The sequence below is a fragment of the Pelodiscus sinensis genome, chromosome 24 (assembly GCF_052426305.1).
Source record: "Pelodiscus sinensis isolate ZL-2025 chromosome 24, ASM5242630v1, whole genome shotgun sequence".
Taxonomy (NCBI): Eukaryota; Metazoa; Chordata; order Testudines; family Trionychidae; genus Pelodiscus; species Pelodiscus sinensis.
Window position 1 is genome coordinate 24,132,994 of NC_143075.1, and position 13,106 is coordinate 24,146,099.

The following is a 13,106-nucleotide window of genomic DNA, read 5'->3' on the forward strand; positions in this document are numbered from 1 at the left end:
TCATTTTAGTTGCCCTTTTCTGAACCCTTTCCAAGGCCAAAATATCTTTTCTGGGGTGAGGAGATAACATCTGTACACAGTACTGAAGATGTGGGTGTACCATAGTTTGATACTTCCCCTCCTCCTTCTTCCCCTGGCTTCCCCCTTCCAGCTCCCTCCTCCCAGGTTTCCCCCTCCCCTCTCCCACCCTCTCTCTTCCCTCTCCCACCACCTTTTCCCAGTCTCCCCAGAGGTTAATCCCCCACCCACCCCCAGTTTTGTTAAATAAAGAGAGTTTCTATTTTTGAACACACGTGTCCTTTATTTTGTACATCAGGAAGGGGGGCTAGGGAAGGGTAAGTGGAAGGAGGTGAGGGAGGAATGGGGTATGAGCCCCCGATCGGGAGGACTGGGGTGGCTCTGTGGGCTCCTCGGGGTGGAAACTCTCCTGCAGCCCCCCAATTGACCCCCCCCCCCCCGGACGGCAGCTTGCAGCAAGTGCAGCCGGGGTGATGGCCGAGTGCTGTGATGTGCCGAGTGCGAGCACTCAGGGCACTCCAAGGCAGGACTGCTTTGCTGTCCCTCATCGAGGTAGACAAGCAAGCGGGAACCCTGAGAACTGTCTGTCTGGGTGGGGGTCGGGTCCCTTAAAGCACAGCCCTCGGCTAGCCTGAGGCAGCAGCTCCATACTCTAAGTCCTAACCTGATGCCCTGCCGGCACTGCTTCCAGCCATCCTTAACTTTGGTTCAGGGTCCACTCAATGTGGACATGCTAGTTCGAATTAGCAAAATGCTAATTCGAACTAGTTTTTAGGTCTAGATGCACTAGTTCGAATTAGCTTAGTTCGAATTAACTAATTCGAATTAAGTTAGTTCGAATTAGCGCTGTGGTGTAGACATACCCTCTGAGACTAGGGTTTTTGATTTCAAAAGGGCTAATTTTAATAAATTAAGGAAATTAGTTAGGTAAGTGGATTGGACTAAAGAATTTATGGATCTAAAAGTGGAGGAGGCCTGGGATTATTTTAAGTTAAAGTTGCAGAAGCTGTCAGAAGGCTGTATCCCAAGAAAGAGGAAAAAATGTATAGGTAGGTGTTTAGACCAAGCTGGATGAGCAAGAATCTCAGGGAGGTGATTAAGAAAAAGCAGAAAGCATATAAGGAGTGGAAGATGGGAGGGATCAGCAAAGAAAGCTCCCTGACTGAGGTTCAAGCATGTAGGGACAAAGTGAGAAAGGCTAAAAGTCATGCTGAGTTGGACCTTGCGAAGGGAATTAAAACCAATAGTAAAAGGTTTTATAGCCATATAAATAAGGAAGAAAACAAAAAAGGAGGAAGTAGGACCGCTAATCACTGAGGATGGAGTGGAGGTTAAGGATTATCTAGGCATGGTCCAATACCTAAACAAATAGACTCATAGACTTTAAGGTCTGAAGGGACCATTATGATCATCTAGTCTGACCCCCTGCACAGTGCAGGCCACAGAATCTCACCCACCCCACCCAGAATAATCCTCTCATCTATATCTCAGATATTGAAGCCTTCAAATACTTTGAAGACCCCAAGATGCAGAGAATCCTCAAATACTTTGCTTCAGTATTTAATGAGGCTAATGAAGAACTTAAGGTCTGTCTACACTACAGCACTAATTCGAACTAACTTAGTTCGAATTAGTTAATTCGATCTAAGCTAATTCGAACTAGTGCATCTAGACTTAAAAATTAGCATGTCCACACTGAGTGGACCTTGAACTGAGGTTAAGGATGGCCGGAACAAGTGCCGGCAGGGCATCAGATTAGGACTTAGAGCGTGGAGCTGCTGCCTCAGGCTAGCCGAGGGCTGTGCTTAAAGGGACCCGACCCCCACCCCGGACAGACAGTTCTCAAGGGTTCCCCGCTTGCAAAGCAGTCCTGGCTTGGAGTGGCACATCACAGCACTCGGCCATCAGCCCGGCTGCACTTGCATATGATAGAGGTCTATAAAAGCATGACTGGTGTGGAGAGGGTGCATAAAGAAAAGTTCTTCATTAGTTCCCATAATAGAAGGACTAGAGGACACCAAATGAAATGAATGGGTAGCAGGCTTCAAACTAATAACAGAAAGTTCTTCTTCACAAAACAAATAGTCAACCTGTGGAACTCCTTGCTGCAGGAGGCTCGGCATGTCTGCTGGGGAACCTGCCAACATGGGGGCAAAGGGGCCAGTTGCCATAGCAGCAGTGGCCACCAGAGCCTTGAGCCCTCTCCAGGTGGCTCTGAGGGCTCAACGGGCGGGGAGGGGGGAGGACACCACGGCATGCTGCAAACAGCACTGAGGGCTGGCTGGGGGGGGGCTGCAGTGACCACGGTGCGCTCCAAGCAGTACTGAGGGCTGGCCGGGGGGCGGGGGGGCTCCAAGCAGTGCTGAGGGCTGGCCGGGGGGGGCTCCAAGCAGCACTGAGGGCTGGCTGGGGGGGACGCTGCAGTGACCACGGTGCGCTCCAGGCAGTGCTGAGGGCTGGCCGGGGGGGGGGGCTCCAGGCAGTGCTGAGGGCTGGCCGGGGGGGGAGGGGCTCCAGGCAGTGCTGAGGGCTGGCCGGGGGGGGGAGGGGCTCCAGGCAGTGCTGAGGGCTGGCCGGGGGGGGGAGGGGCTCCAGGCAGTGCTGAGGGCTGGCCGGGGGGGGGGGCTCCAGGCAGTGCTGAGGGCTGGCCGGGGGGGGGAGGGGCTCCAGGCAGTGCTGAGGGCTGGCCGGGGGGGGGGGCTCCAGGCAGTGCTGAGGGCTGGCCGGGGGGGGGAGGGGCTCCAGGCAGTGCTGAGGGCTGGCCGGGGGGGGGGGCTCCAGGCAGTGCTGAGGGCTGGCCGGGGGGGGGGGCTCCAGGCAGTGCTGAGGGCTGGCCGGGGGGGGGAGGGGCTCCAGGCAGAGCTGAGGGCTGGCCGGGGGGGGGGGCTCCAGGCAGTGCTGAGGGCTGGCCGGGGGGGGGGGCTCCAGGCAGTGCAGAGGCCTGGCCGGGGGGGGGGGGGCTCCAGGCAGTGCAGAGGGCTGGCCGGGAGGGGGGGGCTCCAGGCAGTGCAGAGGGCTGGCCGGGGGGGGGGGCTCCAGGCAGTGCTGAGGGCTGGCCGGGGGGGGGGGCTCCAGGCAGTGCTGAGGGCTGGCCGGGGGGGGGGGCTCCAGGCAGTGCTGAGGGCTGGCCGGGGGGGGGGGCTCCAGGCAGTGCTGAGGGCTGGCCGGGGGGGGGGGGCTCCAGGCAGTGCAGAGGGCTGGCCGGGAGGGGGGGGCTCCAGGCAGTGCAGAGGGCTGGCCGGGGGGGGGGGGGCTCCAGGCAGAGCTGAGGGCTGGCCGGAGGGGGGGGGGGCTCCAGGCAGTGCAGAGGGCTGGCCGGAGGGGGGGGCTCCAGGCACAGCTGAGGGCTGGCCGGGAGGGGGGGGGGCTCCAGGCAGTGCTGAGGGCTGGCCGGGAGGAGGCGCTGAGGACTGGCTGCCCCAGCCCTGCCCCTTCTGCTCAAGGCCCTTCCCCTTCCAGGGGCATGAAGCTGCCCCCCCCCCACCCGCCAGGGTGCCCAGGGGCCCAGCAGTCCTGTCAGCCACGCTGTGGCACGTGGTGGAAATGCCTGGCCCTGTCTACACTAGTGCACCTGCTCTTGCTTCCCGTGGGGACCCGGGGGTCCTGCTGGCTGGTGCAGACAAGCCCAGGGGGACGGAGCTGCTCACAGTCCAGTCAGAGGAGCTCTCCGGCCCAGCGAGCGAAGGGGGGGCCGTTTACATTCAGGCCCGGCTGGGACAAGTTCCTAGGGTCTGGGGGGGAGCTGCCTGTTCCAGGCTCAGTCTCTGTCCATGGCGCCCGCCACGCTGCCTTGGGGAATGCTCCCGCCAGGGCCCATTGCCTCTCAGGGCTGCTGTGACTGGCTGACGCCGTGTCCCTAGTAGCTGTGGGTCAGGCGCTCAGAGCACGGAGAGCCCTGCCTCGGAGCCAGGCTGGGGGGGGCTGCTGTGGAAGCACACAGGATTCAAACGTGGGTTCCCATAGCAGCCCGGGGAGCACTGGCTGTCGCGGAGAAGCGCTGGCTCTCCACCGTAACCCCGAGGGCCCTTTCTGCCCTGGATGGAGCCTGCGCTGGAGGGTGTCCCTGTGTTCTGTTCCAGGGGGGGAAGATCCCCATCCGCTGGACAGCCCCCGAGGCCATAGCGTATCGCACCTTCTCCTCAGCCAGCGACGTGTGGAGCTACGGCGTCGTCACCTGGGAGGTGCTGGCCTACGGGGAGCGGCCCTACTGGAACATGACCAACAGGGATGTAAGTGAGCGTCAGCCGGCTCCTCCCTACAGGTCCCTCCCAAGTTGGGAGGGCTCCTGGGGAAGGGAGTCCAGAGCCAGAGTGTAGGTCTCTGGGCAGAGGCGTCGCTGCCTCTGGGCAAGGGCATGTTGGTGACCTCGGCCCGTCCTGGGCGAGATGGTCTCTTGTCTGGGGAGGGCAGAGCAGGGGCCAAGCGGGGAGCAGGGGGGGCTTTTGCCAAATGTCCCATGTGAAAGATAAATGCTTGGGGAGCCCTTCTTTCCTCCCCACGGCATGCTATGGGGTATCCCGCCCCTCCCCCCACGCCACTGGGCGTCCCCACCCCGCCAGGGACAAAGCAAGGGAGGGGACAGGAGCGTGAGGGGTTTGGCACAAAGGCCAGTCAGCCCAGGGGATGGTGTGTCCAGTGCGGCTCCTCCACAGAACAGGTGCATCATGGGCCACTGGCTGCTGCTCCTGCAGCTGCTCGGCCAGCGTCAGCCCGTGGCTGGCTCCCATGGAGTGCGCGTGTGCAGGGCTGCGTGCTCACCCAGAGCACGTTCTCTTTCAGGTCATTAACTCAGTGGAGGAAGGCTACCGCCTGCCTGCCCCCATGGGCTGCCCCACAGCCCTGCACCAGCTGATGCTGGACTGCTGGCAGAAGGACCGCTGTGAGCGGCCGCGCTTCTCCCAAATCGTCAGCCTCCTGGACAAGCTTATTCGCAACCCTGAGAACCTCAAGTGCACAGCCACAGTGAACCGGTAAGGCCGTCCACAGCCCCGGCGAGCCCATAGGGCCGGCCACAGCCCCGGCGAGCCCGTAGGGCCGGCCACAGCCCCGGCGAGCCCATATGGGCCGGCCACAGCCCCGGTGAGCTCAAAGGGCCGGCCATAGCCCCGATGATCCCATAGGGCCGGCCACAGCCCCGATGAGCCCATAGGGCCGGCCACAGACCCAGCGAGCCCATAGGGCCGGCCACAGCCCCGGCGAGCCCATATGGGCCGGCCACAGCCCCGGTGAGCTCAAAGGGCCGGCCATAGCCCCGATGAGCCCATAGGGCCGGCCATAGCCCCGATGAGCCCATAGGGCCGGCCACAGACCCAGCGAGCCCATAGGGCCGGCCACAGCCCCGGCAAGCCCATATGGGCCGGCCACAGCCCCGGTGAGCTCATATGGGCCGGCCACAGCCCCGGTGAGCTCAAAGGGCCGGCCATAGCCCCGATGAGCCCATAGGGCCGGCCACAGACCCAGCGAGCCCATAGGGCCGGCCACAGCCCCGGCGAGCCCATAGGGCCGGCCACAGCCCCAGCGAGCCCATATGGGCCGGCCATAGCCCCGATGAGCCCATAGGGCCGGCTACTCTAAATCTGTAAGGCCAGCGACAGCCATGGTGATCTGGTAAGGCAGGTCCCAGTCAGAATGAGCCAGTTATAGCTGCACAGGTTACCGCATCTCCTGCTCATGGCCGTGGTTAGCCAGAGACACACCGAACGCACCCGGAGTGCCGACGCTGACCAGAGAGCTCCTAGGCTGTGGGGAGTGGGGGCTCTGCAATAGGAGAATAATGGGAATGCGGCAGCGGGGAGTGCGGGGGGGGGGGGTGCAGGCTGCCTCCCAGCTGTACGCCCTGGGTTATGTCTGCTTTGCAGTTGCCTTGGTTCTACTCACTGACCCCCACCCCCGGCCCGTTTGTCTTGTCTCTTGACGGGTAGCTTCACCCAAAGGCCGGTTGACAACGGCTGCTTTGATTTCACAACCTGTGTGACGGTGGAGGACTGGCTGGAGTCCATCAGACTGGGACGCTACAGAGAAAACTTCGCCGTGGCCGGGTATTCCTCGCTGGGGGCAGTGATGCGGATGAACGTTGAGTGAGTATGAAGGGGAGGAGTGGCTGATGTGGGCCGTGATGGGCTGGTACCACCCGTTCGGCATCAGGCGTAGTTGGCATGTGGAGGGGAGGCTAGCGCAGAAAATCCAAATCCTGAAGGAAGGGGACTTGACGCATCTCTCCACGGCGTCTCCTTGATGAGTCGGTCCAGAGCCAGCGCTCCAAGGTGATGCTGAGCTGTGTGTGTGTGTGTGTGTGTGTGTGTGTGTGTGTATGCACACATATGCACAGGGCTCAGTGTGTGTGTATGTGCGCACGTGTTTGCATTGGGCTGTGTGTGTGTGTGTGTGTGTTTGTGCGCGCACATGAGCATAGAGCTCTCTTTGGGTACATCTATACTACATGCCTCTGGTGCCAGAGGCAGGTAGATTAGGCTACCCAGCATAGGAAAATGCAGCGGCGATTTAAATAATTGCCGCTTCATTTAAATTTAAATGGCTGCCGCGCTGAGCCGATCAGCTGTTTGGTGGCTCAGCGCGCTAGTCTGGACGCTTCACGGTCGACATCAAAGGCATTTGTCAACCTCCCTGTTATGCCTCCTGGGATGAGGTTTACGTGGGAGGTTGACAAATGCCTTTGATGTCGACCTCGGAGCGTCCAGACTAGCCCACTGAGCTGACAAACAGCTGATCGGCTCAGCGCGGCAGCCATTTAAATTTAAATGAAGCAGCGATTATTTAAATCGCCGCTTCATTTTCCTATGCCGGGTAGCCTAATCTACATGCCTCTGTCACCAGAGGCATGTAGTCTAGACGTACCCTGGGTGTGTACATGGTCACACCATAGGGCTCGGAGTGCATGTGCATAGGGCTCTGTGTGTGTGTACACACCTCTGTAAAGGGCTCTGTGTATGTATTTGTGCACAGGGCTCTGTGTTGTATGTGTTTGTTTATAAGACTCTGTGTGTGCATGCACATGCAGAGGGCTCTGTGTGAGTGTGTGTGCACACGCGCACATAGAGCTCTGTATGTGTAAATACATTCAATGTGTAAATGTGTAAAGGGCTCTGTGTATGTATTTGTGCATAGGGCTCCGTGTGTGTGTGTGTGTGTGTGTGTGTGTGTGTGTGTGTGTGTGTCTGTACACAGAGGGCTCTGTGTGTGTGTACGTGCATAGGACTATGTGTTTGTGTGTGTACATGCAGAGGGTCTGTGTGTTTGTGTGTGTGTGTGTGTATATATGCATAGGGCTGTGTGTGTGTGTGTGTGTACGCACATAGGGCTGTGTATGTGTGTGTGTACACGCAAGGGCTGTGTGTGTGTGTGTATGCACAGAGGGCTTTGCGTGTGTGAGTGTGTATGTGCATAGGGCTCTGTGTGCTCGTGTGTGTGTATGCGCAGAGAGCTCTGCGTGTATGTGAGTGTACGCACAGAGGGCTTTGTATGGTGTGTAAAGCAGGGTCGACTGGACAGCTCCATGGCGGAAGTTCAGCCACTGGCCGACCAAGTGTCTGGGCAGACACAGCCTGATTGCAGAGTGAGGGTTGAAGCTTGGTGTTCCAGGGACACAGCAGAGAAGCTGCTGAGTGGAGAGGGCTGTCTGCCTGTCCGTCTATCCGTCCGTCTGCCTGCTCCTCTGTCTGCCTGTCCGTCTATCCGTCCGTCTGTCTGCCCGTCCGTCTGCCTGCTCCTCTGTCTGCCTGTCCGTCTATCCGTCCGTCTGTCTGCCCATCCGTCTGCCTGCTCCTCTGTCTGCCTGTCCGTCTATCCGTCCGTCTGCCTGCTCCTCTGTCTGCCTGTCCGTCTATCCGTCCGTCTGTCTGCCCGTCCGTCTGTCTGCTCCTCTGTCTGCCTGTCCGTCTATCCATCCGTCTGTCTGCCCGTCCGTCTGCCTGCTCCTCTGTCTGCCTGTCCGTCTATCCGTCCGTCTGTCTGCCCGTCCATCTGTCTGCTCCTCTGTCTGCCTGTCCGTCTATCCATCCGTCTGCCTGTCCGTCTATCCGTCTGTCTGCCTGCTCCTCCGTCTGCCTGTCCGTCTATCCGTCCGTCTGCCTGCTCCTCCGTCTGCCTGTCCGTCTATCCGTCCGTCTGTCTGCCCGTCCATCTGCCTTCTCCTCCGTCTGCCTGTCCATCTATCCGTCCGTCTGTCTGCCCGTCCGTCTGCCTGCTCCTCCGTCTGCCTGTCCGTCTATCCGTCCGTCTGTCTGCCCGTCCATCTGCCTTTTCCTCCGTCTGCGTGTCCGTCTATCCGTCCGTCTGTCTGCCCGTCCGTCTGCCTGCTCCTCCGTCTGCCTGTCCGTCTATCCGTCCGTCTGTCTGCCCGTCCGTCTGCCTGCTCCTCCGTCTGCCTGTCCATCTATCCGTCCGTCTGTCTGCCCAGTCCATCTGCCTGCTCCTCTGTCTGCCTGTCCATCTATCCGTTCGTCTGTCTGCCCATCCGTCTGCCTGTCCGTCTATCCGTCCATCCATCTGCCCGTCCGTCTGCTCGTCCGTCTGTCTTGTCCGTCCGTCCCTTGTCTGTGGGTCAGACTGGATTAACTGGGAGCAGCTCACTAAAGAAGAATCCAATTTCAGAGCAACCTTCTTGCCTGCACTTAGCCTATGGGCAGCTATTTCCCCTCTGCCCCCTCCCCCCAGGGACAGCCTGGGGCCATGGCGCTGTGGGGCCCTGGTGAACACAGCCAGACATAGAACCAGAACCAGAACCAGACAGCAGCCGCTGCCCCATTGGCAGGCAAGGGCCGCAAAACGACTAGGGGAGCCCCAGGGCCCAGCTGTTTGGGGAGTCCCGGTGCCCGGCTGTTTGGGGAGCCCCAGGGCCCGGCTGTTTGGGGAGCCCCAGGGCCCGGCTGTTTGGGGAGCCCCGGTGCTGAGCTGTTTGGGGAGCCCCAGGGCCCGGCTGTTTGGGGAGCCCTAGGGCCCGGCTGTATGGGGAGCCCCAGGGCCCGGCTGTTTGGGGAGTCCCGGTGCTGAGCTGTTTGGGGAGCCCCAGGGCCCGGCTGTTTGGGGAGCCCCGGTGCTGAGCTGTTTGGGGAGCCCCAGGGCCCGGCTGTTTGGGGAGCCCCAGGGCCCGGCTGTTTGGGGAGCCCCGGTGCTGAGCTGTTTGGGGAGCCCCAGGGCCCGGCTGTTTGGGGAGCCCCGGTGCTGAGCTGTTTGGGGAGTCCCGGTGCTGAGCTGTTTGGGGAGCCCCAGGGCCCGGCTGTTTGGGGAGCCCCGGGGCCCGGCTGTTTGGGGAGCCGTGGCTCTGACGTTGCCTTTGTTTTCACAGTGACGTGCGGAGCCTGGGGATCACCCTCCTGGGGCACCAGAAGAAGATCCTGAGCAGCATCCAGATCATGAGGTCCCAGCTGCTGAACCCCAATGGCCCCTGGCGCCACCTCTAATCCCCAGCTCCCCAGGCCCAGCAGCTGACGTCTGAAGGACTGGTCCTGGCAGAGCGGCAAGCAACTAGCTGGAGCCACCTGAGCCAGGCCCTCCTGCTCTGCGGCTTCCCATGGCCTTGCTGGGAAGCACTTTCCAGCTCCGTTGCTGAATCTGCCGCCTCCTTCCTCCCGCTAAAGGTGGGAGCAGCCTCCAGAACAGGGCAGGCCCCTTCGTACTCCGTCCTGCATCCCTGCGGGCTGAGGCTGCTCCCTGGCCTAGGGGCTCCAGCGTGCTAAGCACGTGGGCTTGCTGCTCAGGCTGGCCCTGAGCTGTTCTGCCAATGGAGTTGCACTGACAGCAATGGCGGCACAGCTGGGCAAGTCTCTTCCGTGGGCTGCTGCCACCGGCATGGCCTGGAGCCGTAGCGGGAGCCCTGTAGGGCCTCCTGCACCATGGCATGGCAGAGCGAGCCCATCGCCCGCATCCGCCACACTGGGATGGTGCCTGCCCTGCCCAGGACCTGCAGACCAGTCCCTCCCTCAGCCCCCAGCAGGGCCAGCCCATGTGGGACTGGAAACCGACAGTTGTGAACCCGCTGGAGGTTCTGCTGGTGCTGGGAGCGGAAGGGACCTTCCCGGAGCTGGGGAGAGGGGCCTGGGGGCTGCCGTGTGCCTGGGCAGGTGTGAGAAGGGCTGTCAAAGGAGAACCCAGAACCAGCTAGGAGGTCACCACTTCCTGAAACTAGCACCAGCAGGCCGAGGCCGGGGGGGAGGGGGGAGCATTCATCTTAGGGCCACGCACTCAGGTTTGCCCCAGGGCTGCAAAGATGCTGCACCTCTTCTTTGCCTCCCCCGAGCCACAACAGTGAGCCCCCTCCCTCGTCACTTCTTCGTCAGGGCCTGAGGTGGGGCTACTGAACTCCGCTTTGCACTTCCATGGCCCCAAAGCAGCCAGGGGCAGACTCCTGGAGCCCGGCAGCACGTGCAACCGCCGCCCGGCTGTCAGACCCGGGCTGCCCAGCGCAGAAGGCGTCTCTAGGCCACCCTGACAGGAGCCGGCACAGCTCCCTTCTCACGCCCCCTGCGGGGGAACATGCCCCTGGCATGTGGAGGGCCCGGGAAGGTGGCAGGCTAGCGCGATGGGTTTGTTGGACAGGCGGAGCTGTGCCTAGAGGCAGAAATGGGCTTGAAGAGGCCAGACAGGCGCAGGCTGGTGAGGAAAGCAGGCCCCTTGCTCCCCTTTGTAAATACGATTTTCTACTGTGTCCAAAGCCAGGCTGCTGCATCTCAGTTAGACACTGCACAGAGGGGTGCTCACGCAGCCAAGAGCCCTCGAGGGGCCACGTAGCCGGAGTGCACCGAGCTGGCCCGTGCCTGCGATCCACGCCGGTTCGGTGGCGAGGCCAGCGTCTGCCCTCGGTTCCGGCAAAGGACTCCAGACTCAATCCCGTTCCAGTGGGGATACTGCGGCTTGACAGTGGAATCTGGCCCAGTCGCCTCCTTCCAGCAGCAGACGAGCTGGAGGCGGTTGGGATGTAAGGCCATTTTCCAGTCGGCAATAATTCTGGCTCTGCCAGGCCTGGCTTCGTTTTCTATCCAGGGGATCGGTCCTGCTCGGCGTGGGCCTGGGCTCTCCTGCTTCCTATGGAAGCTCTTCCTCCTGAGGGCCACACGCAGCATGTGGCTCCACTTCCGTTCTCCGGCTCAGCCCCCTCGTGCCAGTGCTAGGGTCAGTCAGTGAGTGACGGGGTCGTGTACTCGGCGCGTGGCACAGCAGCCCTTCCTGCGCCCACGGAGAGGGCAGGGGATTCTGGACAGATCCTGAGTTGCTGGAAGGATCCTGGGACCAGGGAGGAGGGAGAGGTTGCTCGACAGCCCCAACCCCGGGGATGGGAATGGCCGGACAGGCCCTGGCCTGCAGAGGAATGTTACTAGATGGACCCTGGTCTCCAGGGGTGGGGGGTTGCTAGCTGGGCCCTGCCTCTCTCTTCCTTGCCACTGCTCCGTGCTCAGAGTGTGCACCTCTTCCAGGACAATAAAACTCTTCCATTGCCCCTTTCTTTGGTTGTCATTGACTCATGCGCTGGGCAGCACTGCTCTCTCGGGCATGAGGGCTGTTGTTACAGGAGCCGCAGGCTGCTTCTGCCAACCCTTCTGGCAGGCCTGGGGCTGCCACGCTGCACTGTTGCCATATTCAGGGCTCCTCAGTCCAAAAGCAAGCACCCGATCGGGGGGGGGGGGATTACATGTGTTAGAGACGGGCCCAGGTAGCCCAGTGCCATCGGTATGCGAGCTGGCACAGCCATGGGCACGTGGGGATACTAAAGCCCCCTGCTCAGCTGCAGGCTCTGAGAATTAAACAAGTGTCCATGCCAAGAGCCCCTCTCTGGGAAATGCCCCCACAAAACCCCGGCGCGACAAGGGACCTGTCCCTCCCCCCCTGTAAGAGGTGCCTGTGGCCAGGCTCGTCCACCAGAGCCAGTGGCTGAGCCCAGCTGAGTTTTTTCTCCCAGCAACTCCCAGTGGGGGCTGAAGGCAGAAGACACATTTGAGCCTCCAGGCTAGCTGAGTCCTTGCAGCACAGGGGCCAGCCTGGGTCGGGGGGCTGCATGTCTACACTGGCTTCTTGCACAAGAACAGTTGCACAAAAGCGCTTCTTCCTGAGCGGGAGCATCATAGTTCTTGCACAAGAAGCCCTGATTTCACACATGAGAACGTCAGTGTTCTTGCGCAAGAACTGCCCGCCAGTGTAGACAGGCAGCAAGTTTTTGCGCAAAAGGACCGCCTGGGAGAGGGCTGGAGTGGTGGAGATGTGGAACCAGCAGCTGAGTGACCCACAGCCTGTCTTCATCTCTAGCCCCTGTCTCAGGGGCAAACTGCAGCCTGGAATAGCCACTCATCATAGGCAAGGGGTGTGGACTGGCTGCCCCCCTGCAGCCCTAGTACTCCATTAGGGCCCAGCTGGGACTATCTAAATAAAGGCTCCTAGCTGGGGAGCAGGAAGGACCTGGCTGCCAGGGAAGCTGATGGCTTCCTGACTTAGAGCAGGGCTGGGGAAAGGCAGGCAGAGCTGGGGGGGGGGGGGGGGGGGCGGCTCTGGCCAGGCAAGTTCCCAGGCTGCAGGGTCTGAACAAGGCCTGGGAGTACTCAGGCTGCAGGGGGGCAGCCAGTCCACACCCCTTGCCTATGATGAGTGGCTATTCCAGGCTACAGTTTGCCCCTGAGACAGGGGCTAGAGATGAAGACAGGCTGTGGGTCACTGAGCCAAGGTGGGCTTAGGGATGGGGGTTCCCAAAGAGGGAGGACCCCGGAGTGTGGGCGCATTGCAGGGCAGTACTCAGAGGGGAGGGCCCCACAGATGAAGAGGGCTGTGGGTCCTAATACACAGAGGTGGAGGAAAAAGAGGTAACAGCAGGTGAGACACCAGACAAAAGAGGACGCTCCAGAGCTGAAAATCTAATTCCCAGAGTATCCAGCTGGAGGTGCCCTTGGCGGTAAGTCCCACCTTGTTACTCTGCTCCACTATGGCTACGATTACAAAAATTACAGGAGTTTTCTTCTCTCCTCTTGTCTCTCCCGGCCAGTCCTTTCCCCAGGCTGTTCCCTGCACTCTCCCTATTCAGCACACTGCTCGACTAGCCTTCTTCCTCCTCTCCAGCCCCAGGCTCTCCCTGTGGAACCTCACCTTCC

At 60.9% G+C, this 13,106-nt stretch overlaps 1 protein-coding gene across 1 annotated transcript in view; it reads left to right on the forward strand.

The window, feature by feature from the left end:
* The window catches only part of EPHA8 (EPH receptor A8), a 122,831-nt gene extending 111,351 nt beyond the window's left edge, over positions 1-11,480 (forward strand). The window contains exons 14-17 of the mRNA XM_075906308.2: positions 4,098-4,247; positions 4,798-4,988; positions 5,940-6,095; positions 9,323-11,480. Of these exons, the coding sequence (XP_075762423.2) occupies positions 4,098-4,247; positions 4,798-4,988; positions 5,940-6,095; positions 9,323-9,437 (612 nt within the window). The 3' untranslated portion in view covers positions 9,438-11,480. The remainder of the gene's footprint in view (positions 1-4,097; positions 4,248-4,797; positions 4,989-5,939; positions 6,096-9,322) is intronic.
* Positions 11,481-13,106: the final 1,626 nt, after the last annotated feature.